At 35.9% G+C, this 21,678-nt stretch overlaps 1 protein-coding gene across 2 annotated transcripts in view; it reads right to left on the reverse strand.

The window, feature by feature from the left end:
* Positions 1 to 984: 984 nt before the first annotated feature.
* tmtopsb (teleost multiple tissue opsin b) overlaps positions 985 to 21,678 on the reverse strand; it is a 31,893-nt gene continuing 11,199 nt past the window's right edge. The window contains exons 3-4 of one of the 2 annotated variants that reach the window (XM_058766055.1): positions 15,907 to 16,140; positions 985 to 1,892 (exon numbers count right to left, since the gene is read on the reverse strand). In XM_058766055.1, the coding sequence (XP_058622038.1) occupies positions 1,617 to 1,892; positions 15,907 to 16,140 (510 nt within the window). In that variant the 3' untranslated portion in view covers positions 985 to 1,616. Of the gene's footprint in view, positions 1,893 to 14,429; positions 14,562 to 15,906; positions 16,141 to 21,678 lie in introns of those variants that run through there. The other variant, XM_058766056.1, reaches the window with a different exon arrangement.

Genomic DNA, 21,678 nt, shown 5'->3' on the forward strand with positions numbered 1-21,678 from the left:
TAAAACAAGTCCTGCTGAAATGAGCTGCACAAACTCACTGTTGTGATCAGGGTCCTTGATAAAAAATAAAGTCATAAACTACAGCCAAGCACAACTTTCGGTGGACATTCTTCATATCTCACTCTACTATTAGTGATAGATTTACTTGACAATGAAAATGAATTATTGACGTATAAATGTGGATGTGTTAAATGTATTTGGGTTTCAACAGATGCAGAGGAGCAAGTTATTAAACTTCTGTATTTCAAATGATCAAGGAAAATGATATAACCCCTTTAAATTTCAGCAACATATATCCCATAAAGGAAAAGTTCACCCAAAAAAGGTGAACTATTTATTAAAATTATAAAAAAAAAATTGACATTCTCGACGCATCCAACATGTACATGAGTTTGTTTCTTTCAGATTTGGAGAAATTTAGCATTGCATCACTTGCTCACCAGTGGATCCTCTGCAGTGAATGGGTGCCGTCAGAATGAGAGTCCAAACAGCTGATAAAAACATTACAATAATCCACATGTAATCCACATGACTCCAGTCCATCAATTAACATCTTGTGTAGCAAAAACCTGCGTGTTTGTAATTAAAAAATCCATTATTAAGATGTTTTCAACTTCAAATAGTTGCTTCTGGCTAAAATGTGAGTTCTATATCCATACTTTTGCTTTTTCCAGTAAACAATCAGAATCAAAGGTATGTGCTCTGAATCAAGAGAGAAACATGCTCAGATCAAGCACTGTTTACAAGCCAAAATATATTGGTGGATTTTAAAGCGAGAGGATGATGGGATGGACATTTTCACTGGAGGAAGAGTTATTATGGATTTTTGGTATTTTGGCCAGAGGGACAGTTTAAATTTAAAATGCCTTCATGATGGATTATTTTCTGACAAGCACGAACCTTTCACAAGATATTAACTGATGGATTATTGTGATGTTTTTATCATCTGTTTGGACTCTCATACTGACGGCACCCATTCACTGCAGAGGATCCATTGGTGAGCAAGTGATGTAATGCTACAGTTCTTCAAATCTGCTCTGATGAAGAAACAAACTCATCTACATCTTGGATGACCTGAGGGAAAGTAAATTTTAAGCACATTTTTAATTTTGAAGTCAACCATTCCATTCACAAACAGGCCTTCATGTGCTTAGAGTAGTTGTACATGTTCTAAATGTTGAACAGAATTAGAAGAAGAGTAACAAAAGCATCACTTTAAACAATCTGTGCTACACTGGTTGTCCAACCATGAAAAGGTACTGGTAGCGAAAGTGTCCTTGTTAAAGTAAAATATCAGGAAAAAACAGGCTCATGCTCAGTTTCAAAGAGAGCGACACCTCACCAAAATCTGAGAGCACATATACATCCTGGACTCATAAGAAACATCAGCTAAATTACCAGTTAGATCCAGATGTTTTAAACTTCTTCTGGGGCGTCATTCCTTTCTCCAGCTGTTTACTTCCAATATCCATTCTTAGTGTTTTCCCCTAGAATGCAACATGACTGTCAGTGAGGGCCAGTCCACTTATCAATTCTCTTTTCTTTTTATGCAATCCGTGACCTCCGTCACTTCTAATTCCACTGTATTAGTGTTGGTTTGGCCTGACTGTATGAGCTCAACCATTGTAATAGGCAACAAGAGAGACAACAGGTCTGTTGGTGCCCTGGCTCACAGCAGGGGATGGTTTCTCACCCTCTGAGGAACTTTTCTGCCCGCCGCTGTTAGGAGCAAAGATAGTAGGATGGCCAGCTGAGGCCACCGCGAAGGTCACATTCTGGCCGTTGGCGCGTCGCACTGTCCTGAGAGTTCTGGTGACTTTGGAGGAGTTTTTGAAGCTGGAGTCTCTCTCTGGGGTGGTGCACATGATGAGCGCATGGAAACATCTGCAAAACTGACACACAAAGACAGATTGAGAGTGCTGGGATTTCATTTCTAATGCTTAAAAGGGATAGCTGACGCAAAAGTGAACATTCTGTTAGAATTTACTCACTCTTATGTAGTTCCAAACCTGAATGGGAACACAAAAGAAGATATTTTGAAAAATGTCTTACTGTTTTTGTCCATACAAGTAAAGTCAAAGTTGTTTTGGACTCCAATGAATGTATGGACAAAACGTTTAAAATATATTCTTTTGTTTTCCACAGAAAAAAGTCAGTCATTCAGGTTTGGAACAACATGAGGTTCTTCTTTAAGAGAAAGCCAAGTCAATACAAATTTATTTCACAACAACAACAAAAAAAACCTTCAAAACATTTACTTAAGAAAAAATTATAAAAAAAAAAAAAAAAAAATTAAAATTAAGTGAGTTTAGGCTTAAAACAAGAACAAACACCTGCCGTGAGGTAAAATGAATAAACGTAATTAAAAGAGAAAAACAAGATAATTTTTCTGACCTCATTGGGAGATATTTTTTCTAGTTTTATGCAAAAAAAAAAAAAAAAAAAGATTTAATATTGATACATTCAGGAAACAACACACAATATCATGTCATTTTGCAACTTAAATATATCTTTATTTAAGAATGTTTTAATATTTATACTGGAAAACAAGACAAAAATGTGAAAGAATGTAAGCAAAAAAAAAAGTAAGAAAATACTTTCAAACCATTTTTTTTTTTTTTACAGAAAATCTTTAGGCTAATGTTTATAATACCTTAATATCTTCATGCCTTATAGTTGCAATTAGCAGATTAGAGATGGGTGATAAAATTTACATTTTGAGATGACACAAGCAATCAAACAAATTATATTTGCTATATAGTATATATTGCCTTACATGAATATAAGTCTAAGGTTAGTTACATTATATATATATATATATATATATATAGACATTATATATAGATACCTATATCCAACTTTATATAAAGAGCTGGGCGATAATACAGTTACATTTTTGACACAATAAAATCAGGCAATTGAGATTTTCTATAAAGCATATATCATTTTGTAAAGTATTTATTGTGAGTGTATTTTATGTATGCATAAAAAGTTGAACGCACATTATCAAAGACAAACAAGACAAAGCCTGAATGTTCACTCGATCACACAACTCATTTCTCCCTTGCTTTGCTGGATTTGCAACTGTGCAGACAGAATAATAAAACACCAGCCAAACGTGGGAATCATCAGCTCTGGAACAACAGCTGATGCTCCGTCTCCTCTAATGTGGACAGGCTTGTTTGCAAATTGAAAGCACTACGTGCACAAAATTCATTAACCGAGGCAGGACCTCTCAGCAGGAGCGTAGGCAGTGATTATCTGAGAGTGATGGAGATGCTTGTTTGAAGGTGCCAATCCCTCACTGAGCGTCTGTGTATATACCTCTACATTCCCCCGCATGCGATCACACACTCAGAGGAAACAGCTTGCAGGCTTTGACCATCAGGTCACCACAGATGGAAGCAAAGTGGGCTGATTTAAGCTGAGAAAAACAACTCGCAGGAGATGCTCAGAAAAAAAAAAAATATATATAAAGTATTGTGGTCCAAAGTAAGCACTGTGTTCTTGCGCTGCACTTTTCATTATAGATAAAGGTTTATTGTAATTAATCATAACTGTCTGCGAAGGTCTCAGAGGAGTAAAACACATTTTAAGATAGGTGGTGCTTTGTTGATATGTGAGAGAGATTTATTCTCACAAAACAACCTTCACCATTAAATTTTGACAGATTCAGCCTAAACTTTCAAGAGAGTTTTATGAAAACAGAGGTGCAAGTGTTTGTCCTAAAAGTTCAGAAACTCAATTTCTGTAACAGAAACTCTGACTTTAACCTTAACAATGACCAAGCAATATATATTGCTCCAAGCAACACCATTTACAGCAGAATGAAATAAGGAAATGTTTGTGTGGCCTTGGCTCAATACCACCATCAGATTGCAACAAGATTTCATGCAAGTGTTGAGTAAATGAATGGCTAGTCATGAGTTGTTCCCTCAGAAGGGGAGTGTAACTAATACGCCCTGCAAAATCCTCCCTGTTTTGGGAACAGTGACTGAAATCACATTGAAAACAGATTTTATTTCAATCTGGAAATAAAGTTTAGGGCTTTTGACAAACACAGAAATATTATGACATAAAATCAACAAGAAAGATGTCATTTGTAGGTCGTTAAATATTTTAATATTATTCAATTCAAACATTAACATCAATGAATATATATATATATATATATATATATATATATATATATATATATATATATATATACACAAACACACTCACCCACACACAAAGCATCATTTAAAAAAACTTCAATCCACAAAACACAGAGTAAGATTTCACCCCTTGAGAAAACGTAGTATACTTAGTATACGTCCATGTTCACTGTATACTTATAGTCTACTACATTTCCTCAGAAGATGCCAAACACTGGAGAACCATCGTTTTATCAGTTCAGTTTCTTTTTATACCATATACCCGAAGCATTTCTGTATTAAAACATAAATGCTTTTTTTGACACTCAATTATTAGTGCCTTTGAAACAGAGGGAAAACTAGAGAGACAGACAGAGACAGATGACTGAAGGGGTTTAGATTGGGGTCAAGGGTTCACAGTTAATGGTAGACTGCAAATACACACTTTTCCCAAGACGATCTGCTTCAGTCCGCCTGTTAATGGCCATTCTGTGTTCTGTTAGCACTGATGGGACGCAATCATGCATGACCATGGCACTCACTGATAGTTCTCACAAAATCTCTCCATGAATCCGCTAGTTCTGACAAACATCTCCTTAATGTTTGTACTGACAGAGATGACCTGTAACATAATCAAGCTGTTTGAATCTGAAAATTGGTCACAATGCTGTCAGCCATCGCAGGTGTGTGTTATGCATTTTTTTTTTTTTTGGAACAGCAGACAGGTGAGGAATGCGATATGGTTAAAGTGGGAGGAATGAGTCTATAAATGGATTCAGATCCACACACTCATTACAGGGGCTGGCAGGAGGTCTGGTGAACCCTGCGGAGATGATGAAGGTGGCACAGAAGGTGGCTGTGCATCTGGACATGCTGTAGGACAGTTAACACAACTATCTGCCTGGGTGTTTCATCCAATCAGATTTAGCACATGTGGCACATTGATTTAGCATGGTCACAAACTGAATTTACTGGATTAGATGACATTATTTTTGATGATTAGTATGTGTAATTCGTTGATGGGTAAATCAATGCTCAAAAGCAAATTAAGCTCTAGTGCCAGTATTTGTGGCAAAGTGTTTGTTACCACAGAAAAAAACTTTTGACTCGTCCCATAGGTACAATAAGGCATTTACAATAGAAGTACACAGGGCCAGGCAGTAAATATCGAAATGTACACAACTTATATCCACATTTTTTATATTTAATATAGCCACAAAACTTATTATACATTTATATTATACATCAACATAGATTTCAACCTAATTTCCATGACATTAGAAAAGCTGATACTTCTGCTGATGTAACACTAACGGCTATTATGTTAGTGAATAATTAGCTCCTCTCCCATAAAAAGGATTTTGACAGCTTTACAGCTTAAAAACCTTTTTTATGGATAATTTAATGTAAATGGTTTGACTGAAATACAAGATAAATACAAGACATTTAAAGGAAGATGGCATCTTTACTTTAATTGTAAGTGCCTTAACCATAAAATAAGTCTACTTAAGTAAAAAATATTTATGTTATGTATTTATATATATTAAAGTATGTATTTATATATATGTTATTTATATTATGTAACAAAAGCTGTCAGAGCTTATAGTCAAAGTTCACCCAAAAATTCAAATTCTGGCATAATTTACTCCCCCTCATGTTGTTCAAAACCTGTGTGACTTTCTTTCTTCTGCATATTTCTTTAGATATTTTGAACAATATAATGTAAGTAAATGGATTTTTTTTTTGCTCACCCTTGAAAGAATATATTTTGCAGAATGCTGGTAACCATTTACTTCAATTGTATTTTTGTAAATACATTTTTTGGTTACCAATATTCTTCCAAATTTCTTATTTCATGTTGCATATAAGACAGAAAGTCATACAGGTTTGAAACAACATGAAGATATTTATTTTTGGGTAAACTGTCTATTTATCTTGTATGCAAAACACTGAAAACTCCTTTAAGGGTGCAAGTCTAGGAAAAATGTGAGAGTATACTCTTATTTATTTAAAAGCATTCATCAAATTTGCTATATTTTTTAAACAAGGAATGGAGGACAAGTAGAACTTTTGTGAACAACCGGCCTTTCAATTTGACAGAAATCAGCACAGAATCTGTGTAGGCCTGCAAAAACCCTTCCACGTATAATTTACAAGTTCCCCACAATGTAAAATATCCAATTAACAAATCTTGGAAGGGCAAAAATATTTAATTTGAACTAATTTTATTGCTTGGGCTTAGTTGAGAAGATAATTTTTATGGAGATTATGTTCATTTTCAAATCCAGTCAACATTCAGAATGCTAAATGTTGACTAAACCAATAAAAACAAATCCAGCCAACACTGAGATCATTTCGCACGTGCACGAGCCTGAGTGACTTCACGGGAGAAACAGCGCTGCCATCTTGTCAAGTTCACGCGTCAGGTAAGTTGCACTAAATAAATGTAATTTTTTTTTGACTAAATTTAACGAGAAAATCATGCAACATATTCGATTTTTTTGAATGGACATTTAGAAAGTGTTTTATGAGTTGTATATCCGAAGAAAAGTGGATATAAGACAGTGTATGTCAAGTTCAGGCGTCAGGTAAGTCAAGTGGCACTGAATAAATATTTGTACTTAACGTTAGACTGAATTTATCAAAATGTATATTTAAAAAGTGTAAATGTTTTATTTAAAATGTATATATTTATACACAAACGTATAACATATATAAAAACATCGAATAAGCGTTGTATAATATGTCTGAGGGAAATTTAAGTGAAGGGAACATGGTCTTTCACCTTGTTTAATCCATAAAATGTCAAAAGCTGTTACTATAATGAATTTTAGGTAATTTTGGCATTGTATGATTTTTTTTGTGTTTCCATGACGTGAAAAGATAATGAAGAGATTGTGGGGTCTTTCTCCATAATGCTTAATACGACTAACGTTAACCGAAATCTATGAAACGTGTAACCTAATGTAAACCACAGTAGGCTAATGCGCTCATTTGAAGTTAACATGGGCGTGTTGAATGGGTTTTTGTGTGTGTAAACTTTTGCAATTGTCCCATGAAGTAAAAAGACGACATTAAATGTGACTAACAACAAGCCACGGTGAAATGTCGCTCTTTTCAAATGGGGCGGATTAACGTACACAGTGTTTCTGGTCTCGTGAAGGCACTTCTGAAGAGAAGTTTGACGGTCCGAACGAAAATGAACAACTGAATCATTTCACAAGGCCGTTCAAAGCGTCTCAGTCAGTTCTCTGTCTTGTGTGTTTCCGTGGGTCCGTCCTGTTCCTGTCCTAATTTAGTTTGATTGTTTAGATTCTGTCCAGCTGTGTATAGTTAATTATCCTGTGTATTTAGTTCCTGCCTGTTTAGTTAGTTTTGGTCTGGTCTACTCATTACGCCCCGGTGTTTCTGTGTGTCTGCCCTGCCTTGTATTGCCCTGGCTTGTCTGGATTAAAGACTGTTAATTTGAGTTTCCTCCTTGTCTCGTGTTCCTTGTTCCTCCCCGCTGTGTGCACTGTGACACCTAGGTAATGAATCACTAGATTGTGCACACTAATTCCTGCACTGGGAAAGACCGTGGCTCAGTAAACACTGGGACAACTGATCAGTCAATTTGTAAAACGTCACCACTGGTATTTATCAACAACAGACAGGTCCATTATATTTTGATATTATTTTTATACTATAAGAACTATATTTGAGGTAACTTAGCCCTATAATATGAAATGCACGTGTTCTATTACAAATCCAGTCAGCACCTGTTGTGCAATGGATTGTGGAATGGATTTGTGCCAAGAAAAAAAAAAAAGGTTGCAACTTCTGTTTCATCACAAATTTAATTAGCTGATATTGATACATTGTAAATGATTTAAAAGGCATCATTTCATTTTTTTTTTTAACTTAAAATGTACTTTTCTTTCTTCATCAGGGTGTGGCCAAAAGTTTCATTGGTGCTTTGTCATTGTTGCAAGATTTCAGATGCTGGCCAGTCAGTTCTCCCAAGGCACCAAACACTGGCTCTTGACCAGACCGCTCCACTGCAACTACATACTGTGTGTAATTTCAAGACTAGGAGTTTATTGTTTTCATTCCAGGTAATATGTGTAAATGTTTAGAGTTTTTACTACAATTGTAATGTGCTTTACTGTTCTCAGTGGCATCTACGCTAATATTAATCGGTTTCATTCTTATTCAGATGGCGGATCAGCACCTAGAGATGACCACGACAACCCTGAATGTCAGCGGACACCATGTCAGCTAGATGAGCTCCAGAGACAGATCCCCTCCGAAGACCTCGTTGGCCATCGGGACAAGACCACGAGAACCAGACAAGTCCTCTGCTCAATCTGACCTGTGTTGCAGCCAGAGGTTGCGTTAGACTTTAATATTATCCGTCATTTTGACGGACAGGGTCGTAAAAATTTCGTCAAAATCTATTATTACCAGTCATTTTAATTTTCGTATTTTAATTATAATAACCCATTTAACTGCTTTTATTTTTGTTCACGTTTTCATTTTTAATAATGGACCTAAAGAACGAGCATATTGGCTTATGCATTTATTTATTTAAGAAGAGAAAAGATGAACAGAGACTGCGTCAGTGACAGCGGAGGACACTTAAAACAACAAAATATGCTAGTGCTGGATAAAAAAATAAATAAAATAAAACCGATTTCTCTGTTTTAATAGATTTTTATTTGTATGAACCAATATCGTTTCTTAACTCCCAATCGATGCTGTTTTCATTTGATGAACGCACAGTAACGTTAGGCAATCGGCTAAGCTTTGTGCATTGTTACTTTTGATATGAAATGCAGTCTCAGGTTTAAAATTCTGTCCATTTTATTAGGAAATTCAAGCAATAAATACCGTGGCGTGATAGATCGCTGTAGACACCTCAGATCAAGCGATTCGCTTTACTATATTCGCCTGTGCGGAATCAAAGACATTTGACAAAGCAAAAGACCTTTATTTTTGTTCTGGAGACGATCGCGCGCTCTGCTGCCTCACTGGAGCGCACTAGCCACCAACTGGACAGGGCTGGGAATTACAGTTATAAATTACAATAGATCACCCTCAGTCATAGGCGTAAATCCCGGGGGGGACGGGGGGGACATGACCCCCTATCTGAGGCTTGTCCCCCCTAAAAATATCATTTCAAGCGACTCTGTGTATTGAAAATAATATAATGGACATATACTTAAAATAACTGTGTGAGTAGTAAAACAAAATAAACGCAAAAAAACCGTTTTAAGTTCAGAAATGTTTTGATTCCCCCCTCCCTTGCCTCACAGTGGTTTGGTCCACTGCCTGCTTTCCTCCTTTACCGATAAACACACACACGAGTCCGGTGAGAGAGAGCGAGTTAGTTATGTGTAAGTAACTTAGGCTGTTTAATTCTCTTTAAACATCGAGTGAAATGATTCTTTCTCTTTAATACAGATGCTGGATCATTAATAAATTAGTCATGACAAGAAAATTATGACATCCTATGTATTTTCTATGAGCGATTATAAGGTTAACAATACCGTAGCTTGTCACCCACTACAACTAACACGGCGATAAGTCTGTGTGTGAACTGATATTAGGCTAATATTGTAGACCTACGTGTTGGGTTTCGTTCAATATGATGTTAAGTGGCAGATCAGTGGGTTTAATGCGGTTGAATTAATGCGAAAGATACGTACTAGGTTTCAGACGAAACCTAAAATACTATGGATGATGCAAAATAATAATTATAATATGACCGCGTGGTGAACTATGAACTCATATTTAAACACGGTCTCCATGCTATGTACACATGCTGTGTACACATATCTATCCTTACAAGAACAAATTGATAATTTTGGCTTTATTATTTGTGTCCGCTTCAAAAATTGCTCTTGAGAAATTTTACGTTTAGTGTCCCCCCCTACTGTCAGATGAAATTTACGCCCCTGCCCTCAGTGTGTGTAATCTGCCAAAGTGACGGACGGCCTTCAGATTTTTCCGTCACTGCTAAAAAAATTCCGTCAATGACGGAGAATTTTCGGTTAACGCGACCTCTGGTTGCAGCCTAGAATTAAACCACACCATGCTGGTTTCGTCTGGCCAGAGGAGAACTGCCCCCCCGACTGAGACTGGTTTCTCCCAAGGTTTTCTACTCAATTTCTGTCACCAATGGAGTTTTGGGCCCTTCCCGCTGTCACTTTTGGCTCGCTTATTTGGGGACGCTTGGCTGATTGCACAGATATTATTGGAAGAGAGCTGAACTGGATGATGTCAACACTGAATCACCAATGAACTGACTTTAACTGGAAAAATGACTTGTTAATGTCCTCTTGCATTATTGATAAACTATTTTCCTGTTTGACTCTGTAAAGCTGCTTTGACACAATCAGTACTGTATAAAGCGCTATGTAAATAAAGGTGACTTGATTTGATTTCATATACTGTAACACATTTTATAATTTTTTTTTTTTTTTTTTTTTTTACTTCTGCCTGATATTAAAGATGTAATTGTGAACAGAAGTAATATTTGTTGTAAATGATTGTTTGCTAACATTTAGTTTAGTTTTTTTCTTAGTTCATTAAACAAAGTTTAAACTGAATTTTGCAGCTGTATTACAGATGTAATGTTTGTCAACTGGAGCTTTAAAGGGATAGTTCACCCACAAATGAAAATTTGCTGTTAATTTACTAACCTTTAGGCCATCCAAGATGTATGTGACTTTTTTTTCTTCATTCCTGTATGTTTAGTTTGTATGAAAAATGTTATAAATGGAGATTGTTATTAAATAAAGGCTATTATGTGTTGTAAAGTTTTTAGTGATTGATAAACACCAGTTAATAATTTTTAATAATTTTCTTAAACTATAAAAATATATGTTTATGCAGTTCCCCAGCAATTTCTTATAATGCCCAAATAATAAATCTTAGTTCAGGTAACATATAAAACACAGAGTAAACGGTTACATTTTAATTGACATAACTTCCTGTAGTCTTCTAAATGTTTGACCAGTTAAAACATTTTAGTTGAATGGACTATAAAACTAGTTCACTAAAGGTTGAGCCAACTAAAAAATAACAATTCAGATAACACTTTGAAGTCAGAAATTGACTGAACGTAAGATTTCTGTGGAACTAGTAACTAAATAATAATTAGTTGAAACCGCTTGAAATTTTTAACAATGCATGATGAGAACATCTGATATCTCCAAGTGGGAAAATTCAAATCAAACTGTGAGGGAAAAATATCTTTGGAATCTCCTAAGTCTGAACTTGACTTGAGCATTCGTGGTTGAGGGAATCATTTTCACCTCTGGCAGATAATGAGCAATAATTTCAGTGCGTACTCATGCTGGATCAGTGAATGTTCTGTTGGCCTGCTGCAGTCCGGATCTGAGAGGAGTGCTGGGTAGCAGACTTTTGAGCAGATGATGGTCTGGAATGGAGATGATTAGCTCTCTGTGGGGTACTGAAAAGCTTGGAAGAGCAGGACAGAACATCCTCGCCAATTACGCTACACCTGCTCACAGGTGGTCCGGAATAACTGATCCCACTGCTCGGAAGAACTGCCTGTCTCTCTGGAAAGCTCTTAATTCTGAAGCTGGCACTTTTGTTGGTCTTATTGTTTCTTACACAGTGTGTGATAATGTGTCTATTTGCAGTCCCTTTTCCGCAAAATAATAATAATAATTAAAAATTTACATTTTTGCCTTGCTTTGCAGTAAAAACATTAAATTATTTTAAAATAGATACTCTTATCTGAAAAGAAAAATGGTGTAAGACAATCAGATTTGTATTGTATCACAAATCTTTTTCCCCCTCATAATTCTGAGAAAGATATGGAGATATTATGTCATAATTGTGATATAGAAGTTCACAATTCTAAATTTGAGATATGTATGCTCACAATTGCGAGAAAAAAAAAAAAAAGCGTTTTCCCCCCTAACAATCCTGAGTTTATTTTTTGAGTTTATATACAGCAAATCATTATCTCAAGATTGCCTAAAAAAATGCATTTTAAAAATGTATATCCTGTGGCGGAAGCAAGCTTCCATAGATTTTTGTTTTTTTCAGAAAATGTCTTGAAATGCCTTTTCAGTCTGCCAGTTGGGTTGCTTGTTTTAAGCGTAAAGCTCACTAAATTCTGTTATATTTATGAATATAAATATATAAACAAAATAAAATAAATGTAATTCAAGATATTTCCACTTATTAAAATACACAGCTTTACTTATAACATTAAAATGCATATTTTTTTTAAAGAATGCTTTAAGGATGTTTTTACTGGAAACCAAGACAAAAAAGTGTGAAAATATTTTTGTGGTGCAATTTACATGTGCTTGTGACCCTTATAGGAGGTTTTCAGCATACTGATGATTCCCCTAAGTACACATTGTGCTCTTAATAAGGGAGGAAATGTGAAATGTGCTAGAAAATTCCTTGCATCCCAAAAAAGAGAAAGAGGAAGCAGAAAATGTAATTACCACATAGCATGACAGCTCCTGAACCCGGGCGGTATAATAGTACTGTTATTGACTCACAGGCTCAGGAACTTCGCAGCTCTCTTGCACTCCAAAACTCACTTGTTTCTCAGTACTCTTCCATTTTCCGCTGTCTTTCAATCTCCGTCGGTCATATCGACACATGCCGAGTAGATACTTGAATCTGTACAGCACTTTAAGTCTTCAACTCGCCTCAACTCACAGTTTCCATGGTTACGGGCTGGGAGGAATTGAAGACTGAAAATGACATACAGGTGACTGGCGTCTCCTCCGACAGGCAAAACTAGTTTCTCCAAGTCTTCATCTCCGGTCTTATCACAAGCAATTGTTTGGAACAGAAGCTTAAACCCATACAGAAGAGAAGTGCACAGATATTACAAACACAACCTGTTCACATGTACACAAGTTCAGAAATAATAATAAATTGTACATCTTGTATCAGTTCGATCATATAACAAGCACTTCTTGAAGGAAACGTTTCATTGAAAACTTTCTACTACTTTCTTCGAACATACTCTCTCACAATCCTTGAACAAACACAAAAAGTACACTGAAAGACTATATTTACTCAAATGGTTTGTGCATTCTTCCAAACACTTGAACATAATTGCATGCATAACTATTTGAATGTTTTGTACAGCTATAAACTGCTGGAATACAAATCAGCCATCAAAGCTGGGATGGAGTTGAACAGCCATTGTGAAAAATGACCCATAGATAAAGTAAATAATACTGGGGGGAAAAAATCAATAATTTACTGTAGTTTTTTCGATTTCAGGAAAACAAGTAATGCATCTCAAAGCAGCTTTTCTATTACAATATATTATGATTTTTAAAGTTGATCTGACAAACTAGCAGGTTAGTTGAATTAATGTATTTTTCCATCAAATAGGATTAAAGGGACTTAAAGGGATAGATCACCCAAAACTAAAAACTTTCATCACTTACCTTAATGTCTTTCCAAACCTGACTGACTTTTTCATGTGCAATGATAACCAATTGATAACCAAACTCCAAAATATGGACAAAAAAGAGACCTTTCTTAAAATATTTAATGTTCTACAGAAGAAAAAAGTCATCCCTGTTTGGATTGACATGAGGTTCAGTAAATAATGACAGAATTTTCATTTTTGGGTTGAACCATTCCTTTAAGAAACTTTAATATATGTGACCCTGGACCACAAAACCAATCATAAGTAGCATGGGTATATTTGTAGCAATACACTGTAAAAAAAAAAAACAAGTTGAGCGAACTTAAAAATATATATTTTACCAGCTTCAGCAGATTTTTGAGTTTGCTCAACTTATGTTTGTGGGAGATTCTCAAATTTTTGTTGTATAAACTTAAAACGACAAGTTGAGAAAACTCAAAAATCTGCTGAAGCTGGTTGCCTTAAAATTTTAAGTTGGCTCAACTTTTTTTTTTTTACAGTGTAGCCAACAACACATTGTATGGGTCAAAACGATACATTTTTCTTTTATGCCAGAAATCATTAGTATATTAAGTAAAGATCATGTTCCATGAAGATATTTTGTAAAATTTCTACCGTAAATATATCAAAACTTAATTTTTGATTAGTAATATGCATTGCTAAGGACTTCATTTGGACAACTTTAAAGGCGATTTTCTCAGTATTTTGATTTTCTTTGCACCCTCAGATTCCAGATTTTCAAATAGTTGTATTTCAGCCAAATATTGTCCTATCATAACAAACCATACATCAATGGAAAGCTTATTTATTCAGATGTATTCATCTGAATAAAAAAATAAAATAAAATAAAAATCCTTATGACTGGTTTTGTGGTCAAGGGTAATATATAATTTCAATTTGTGGCATGTTGATATTTTAAAGTTCAGTCAGTACATTTGCATAAATTCAGCAGATGAATTTAGCTAATAAGAAATGTTGCCTTCAGATGATTTTGCCTCCAGTTCCTTTTTTCAGTATGAAAGGAAAAAGATGAACAGAAGGGAGGTTGGAGCTTATCAGCAGAGTACAATTCAAAACTGATTCAAAACCAGTGAAAGAAAAAGTCAAATCCTTGTTCAGTTCCTGTCCCCAATGAAAAACTGAACCTGAGAACCTGATTTTAATTTTACATCTTAATGAAAATTTCAAATGGTAGTTTAAATAATATGGTCTTTGGATGACAGCCTTGTAATTTTTCAATACATAACCTATAAAAGGTTATAATTTAATATATAATGGCCTGACTAGATGAATTGAGTGGCCTTGATAGAATAGTATGAACCTAGTTAAGCTATTTATACAATTTTTCCTTCTCATTTGTTTCAGCCCAGGTTTTGGACCAAAATAAGAAGTTCCCCAAGCATAACACAGTCCCTATATTTCACATTCAAAGGTGACTTTTTACATTCTTGTCAACGGCAGAGGAAAAATGACTTTAACTAATTAGTGTGTGTGATCTGTGCTGTTAAATACATTTTAAAATAAGGTGTTGATAATGTGCTTTTGGGAATGACACCCCAACTGAAAACTTTGCTAAATATCAGAGAACTCAAGTGATCCTGCAGTCATTGTGTTCTTTTAAAGAAAAACGTGAAAGTATTTTTGTTAAAGACTAAATATAGCAATGAATAGAATGAGCACATCATAAAAATACAGTAGCAATAAAAGTATATGGACACTTAAGCGATGCTTAAATTGAATTTACATACATCAGCTAACGAAATAGCAACTAAACAGGATTAAACTATGTTTAACCTTTCTCAAAAAAAAAAAAAAAATTCATTGTTGCAACCACTGGTGACTCAGAAGGTAATTTTTCATTTTTAAATGTGAATTAAGCATTCAAATGTATAAAAGTGTGTGCTGCATTTGCATGCAAATAAACTAACACAAATATCACATGTAATATAATATTCATATCATAGCCATCAACAGGTTGATCATGCATCATCTTTTTCCCAGACATGTCAATACAAACTGCCTAAAATGTCCACGTTTTGGCTTTCTTTTCCTTACATTATCATAGTTGCTGAAGATACTGACTGAAAAGTAGTTTGACCAATAGTGTGCAGGCATTGTTCATAATTGACCAATCATGGGAAGAAGGTGGGATCTACAGAGAACTGGTCAAAACCATGCAAATACGCATATAATGTATAAGGACTACAGAGAGCATGTCAATAGGAAGACAAAGCCAAAACCTGGACATTTTAGGCAATTTAGAAATTCCAGCCAGGACATATCAAGGAAAAAGAAGACATATAGTCACCCTACGTTCACTGAAGGTCAAACAAGCATCTATGCACCCACCTGTTTGTTCATGAAGATGTAGATAATGGGGTTTATGACGGTGCTGCTCTTGGCTAACAGAGAAGGAATGATGCTGGCCGCTGGCGTCACCAGGCCGGGACGCCCGAACGTGGCTAGCAGGGCCATAACCCCATAGGGCAGCCAGCAGAGCAGGTAACACACCACCATGGTGACCACCATGAAGAGAACACGCTGCTCCCGCTTTCGACTCACCGCCGTATTGATCCTGCTCATCTTTGTGATTTTGAAGAGGGGAAAAGGTGGAGAAAGAAAAATAAGAAAGCTGTGAGAAACATGGCATCACACTGGGCAGCTGCGTCACTGCTTCTTTAGCCAAAGTAATAAAACTGTACATGCAGACATTCACAGATTAAATGCCTCACTGAACGTTTAGCATATAGCTTCAGGCCAGCTGGGCAGAAATGGATACAGCCATGAAATCAATCACTCTGGTCTGTAATAGACCCTTAAACACAACAATGGGCAAACAGAAGGTCCATTACACAATGTAGAATTGCCTACTGAGCAAGATTCACCAGTGTTGTAGCACTTTGTCTGATGGCTGCTAAGTGCTCTTTTGGTGTAGGCCCCCAAGAGCTGAGATTTGCTACTTTGGTTGAACTTTAGCCCCTTAAGTTTGGTGCAGTGGTGTTCTGCAGTGTCATTTCTTCTCTTCAATGTGTATGTGGAATAAACTCACTTCAAAAAGTAATTTTCTTTACCTTTTTTTTCTTAAATTTTTCTTCTATGGAATAACAAACCATATACACCATTTAAAAGTTTAGGGCATTTTTTAAAAGAACTTAATACTTTTGTTCTGCAAAGGCACAACAATTTAATATGATCAAAAGTAACAGTAAAGACATTTATAATTTTACAAAATATTTCTATTTCAAATAATTGCTTTTATTTTGAATTTACTATTCAAAGATTCTTTTTTTTAAAAAAGCAACACGGTTTTACTAAGCAGTGCAGTTGTTTATAATATTTATTATAATAAGAAATATTTCTAGAGCAGCAAGTCAACATATTAAAATGATTTCTGAAGGATCATGTGACACTGAGGACTGGATTAATGGCTGATGAAAATTCAGATTTTTCATAACAGGAATAAATTACATTTTAAAATATATTAACATAGAAAACATTTATTTTAAATTGTAATAACACAATTACATTTAATTTGATAGAGTATTTCACAATATTACTCTTTTACTGTATTTTTGATTAAATAAATGCAGCTGGTGAGTAGGCTATAAGAAACCTCCTTTAAAAACATGTCTACCAGTTTCTGTGATATTCACGGTGCTACTTTGAACCAGCACAAATTAATTTTTTTTAAATCAAAACATTTTTTTTGTGTTTTTGTAATCTATAAATGACAAACATTTAACATACAATTTTGTCCCACATCATAAATTACCTAGCAAATTAATTTTTCTTCCTTGTTTTAAGAGTAAATTGAGTAAATTCACCATATTTTGTTAGAAAATAGGGTACAGAAAATAATATTTCATTGAAAATATGGTATATAATAATATCTTCAACATTTGAGCTTTAAACAAGTACATTTGTGACCCTGGACCACAAAACCAGTCATAAGGCTGAATAAATAAGCTTTCCGTTGATGTATGGCTTGTTAGGATAGGAATATTTTCATGGAACATGATCTTCACTTAATGTCCTAATGATTTTTGGCATAAAAGAAAAATCGATAATTTTGACCCATACAATGTATTTTTGGCAACGACTTAAGACTGGTTTTGTGGTCCAGGATCACATTTATCTTGTTTTAAAGGAAGTTTACTCAATATTTCAAGATTACATTTTTTCTTTACTGGAAAACAAGGCAAAAATACTCAAATCACATTCTTCCTGCATTCAATAACTTGTCAACACAACATCATTAATGTCAAAACGTCATTGGTTCTCACATGTATGTGACTACCATTCTGAAGACATTCACACACAGCAGGAGCCAGTGACCGTTCTGTGTTGTCACACCTAAATAAGCGCATATGCAAGTGAAATGAATGAAGATGGATGGAAAAAGAGAAAAAGTATGGAATGGAAAGTAGCCTCATTAAAATTGGAAGAATTCACCTTTACTTTAAGCCACATTTCCAACTTAATGATCAGAGTCACACAGTGCTTTGAATTATATACTATACTTTAAATTACAACATGAACACATGTCTTCCTCTTGGGTCTGTACTTCTAGTATGTAATGGCTGAAGCCCTGCACCCAGAGCAACAAAATTGTGCTTTGACTAAGAGCTAATTAAGAGCAATGGAGTGGAACAAGTGTGGCCCTTTCCTCACAGGCGGTCCTCGCAAGACACCTTCGTTTCCACCGTCCACCTTGAGAAGAAGCCGCAACTTGACAAATTATTACTTAGCAGAATGTCAGATCAGTGTCAAGTTGCTAATAGGCTCCCCATTGAGTTGCGCCACAGTTTTCTGGGTCTTTTTTTAGTGGTCACATTTAAAATGAGTCCTATATGCAGAGAAGGGCAACACTCAGGGGTGCAAGCCGTGAATAACATGGCCTACAAGGTGTGAAGGCCTGCGGGGGTGTAAAGTCATGGCGGCAGACTTCACCAGAGGCCACAGCCAGCGGCACATCTGCGGACGCACTACCAATTAAGAGTGAGGAGAAGATTTGACGGCTGTTTGAGATGCAACGCTGAGGTGGGTGGACAAAAAAAGGGCAGTTCATACCCCGCAAGACGTCCACAACTTCCACCCAATTGAAGTTTGATTGACAGGTGGAAACTTCACGGTCACATTAAACACAGGATGCCATGTAGAGACGACTGAAGACGGACACCCTCAGATGTGAATCACAATAGGAGACAGTCTGTGTAGGTGTGTGTCCGCTTTCCGTAATCCTCAAATAAATTCCAGTAATTACAGCACAACTCCTGATGAAACATTATTGCTGGGGAATAGCAATTATAAGCAGTTATTTAAAAGTGCCGAGATGCTAAATGGATTAAACAAATAAACTGTGAAATAGGACAGAAAATAAGCTTTGGGAACATTATAATAATCACACGGAGTGTGAAAGCATATTCTCAATCAACGTTCAAACCCTTATTAGCATAAATAAACAATTTTTCCCCCGCTGAGAGACCAGATTGAATAGATTAGCAACTAAGAAACACCAAAATCTGATGACATCCAGAGCTGTCAAACTTCTAAAATGCGCCTGGGGAGTCACAAACTGCAAGAGTCCACATAGGTTGCATCATTAGAGCAGGTGAGTACATGTAAATGCACGCGTTTTGTGGTAATGAGACTCTCCCCTCTGGGTGCGTGTGAGCCCTGCAGTCAGAAGGTGGCAAACCCAGCAGGATGGAGCGCTGTGAAGGAGATGCTAATGCGCGTGGCAGCTCCTGTGGCTGTCACAGAGAGTTTGGTCAGGGAGGATCCCTCGGGTATGTGGGTATAGGTGGACGGGAAACATTATGTGGCTAGGAAGATTCGGAAAAACGTGTGGCTGCGATCACAGCGGAGACCTTTAAACTTAACTTTGTTTCTGGATATCTCACTCTGGTCTTCTCTGATACTGGAAAAACAACAGTGCCTCTAAGAAAAAGAAATGTCTGTCAGCAGTCAGGGAAAGTGGGTAAATCTTTCAGTTCTCTGGTGAACCTGATATTCTGCTGATCTGGTGGAGGGTTAAATTCTAAAGACTTAAGCAAGATGATGACGGTCCGTAAAAGTTTTTTCTAGACTGCTGAGTCTTTAGAGTCACTGTAAGAGAGTTGTGAACATCAGTTCGTGGTCAGTGTTGCATGTGATGAAACTGTTGCAGAAAATGGTAAGAAATGGCTTTCTATCAAGTTGTGAGCTGCATGCAAAAACAAACATAAAACACAATTAAATTGAATCAGGACATTAGGATTGCAAAGGGGTGGAAAATTTCCAGAAACTCTCCGAAAAGTTAGAAATCCAGGAACGTTTTCAAAATATCTGTAAAGTTTTGGAAATTTGAGACTGAGAGCTTCTTAATCAAAATCAAAACGAATCAGGAAATCCTTATCGATAATTTTCTGAAAATTTCCCAAAAATCCCTGAAAGTTTGCACAATTTCTGTAAAGTTTCAGAAATGTTTGCATTTATTTTTTGGCATTTTTGCCTTTAGGACAGTATTCAGACAGGAAGCGAAGTAGAAGGGTACAGAATTGGGAAAGGTCCATGAGTCGAACTCGGGACGCCCAAAGTGCAACAACTCTACCCACGAGGCTATTGGCACCAACCTTTTTGCAACCTTAATCAATATCGAGCCTTTTAAATGGTCACGAATCCTGTCTACACATATACAATATTACTAATTTCATACAAGAAGCCATTACTTGCTACCAGTCTAAAAAACAACAGATGAACAGTTTATAAAGATACAGTAAGTCTGAATGTTTGCATGAAGTTCATGGACAGTTTGTTATCATCAAATCATTTCGCTGAGCATGCTATTGTTGGCAAATTACAGTAACCTCACATCAATTATGAAAACAGATGCATCTGTTTGATGATAGAAATATAGTCATTAAATAAAAATAGCAATAATTTGGCGACTGAACAGTGGGCCCACACACAATCTGCACCCACAGAAGATTCACAGAACTGGAACACCCTTCATTCACAAAGTTCTAGACATCCTCCAACCCTTTCATGCTCGATTATTACATATTCGGGCTAATTTGATTATGTTTTCAGCTACCAATTATAGAGTAGTACTCCGATTAGCACATTTTACCATGCTTAAATCCATTCTGCAGATTTACCCATAAATCAACACAGAAAATAATCCCCAGATCCCTTGGGCCTGTTAATCACTAAAGCCTATAATGGGAAATTTTATTTGTCAATAAAACTCTGACATTTATGACATGGGCATTACACCATTACAAATATTTTCCCGTGCATCCCCACAGGACCCTCTTTAAGAACCTCTGCCCTACATTTTACTTAATAAGAATAGAGAAGCGCAAGTACTAAAGTTTAGTTTTTAAAAAAGAGATATGCTATTACACTATTCATTTAGGAAACATTTGTTTGTACAGTGGTTGGTACAAAAGTACCAAAAAAAGATTTTTATAGCAAATTGTCAGCATAACAGTAAGTAAATAAATAGAAAATAATAAATAATAAATAAAAGCTGAAAAATGTAAATGCATGTTTTAAAAATGAAAATAAATAAATAGGAAGAAATAAGAAAAATCAATAAATCAATCAATAAAACATTCAATCAGATCTATCCTATAAGATTTGCAATGTGGTACTTTAGAGTAAAGTAAAGTAATAGGAGGAGCTGCCAGTAAAAATCCTTCTCTCTTTCTCTCTCTCACACACACATAAGTGAGAGACAATAAGTAAGTAGTGAAAGAGAGTTAGTTGAAAGATGCATAGCTGGAGTGACAGATGGAAAAGTGAGAAGCACAGAGCAAAGTCAAAAAGAGACTTAAAGAAAGTGGCAGCCAGAGAGAGAAAAAAGGGGATGCTACAGTATATGGATGAGGAGTAGGAGCAGAGTGACAGAAAAGAGAAGGAGAGATAAAACTTCATTCTAGACCGACCAATTTCAGTAAAATAGGCCCTGACGATCAGCTCTTGATTGATTTGGGGCATAACCTGATCCGTCGTCACCTGCACTAAACAAATACAGTGGACTAGATCATTAAATCTCCTCTCTGACAGGTGGGCAGAACATGAGTACGGCTGCTTAAAAAGCTCCCAGGAGAGAGTGTTGCTCTATGCCTCTCTTTA

This window comes from Onychostoma macrolepis, chromosome 24 (assembly GCF_012432095.1).
Source record: "Onychostoma macrolepis isolate SWU-2019 chromosome 24, ASM1243209v1, whole genome shotgun sequence".
Taxonomy (NCBI): domain Eukaryota; kingdom Metazoa; phylum Chordata; class Actinopteri; order Cypriniformes; family Cyprinidae; genus Onychostoma; species Onychostoma macrolepis.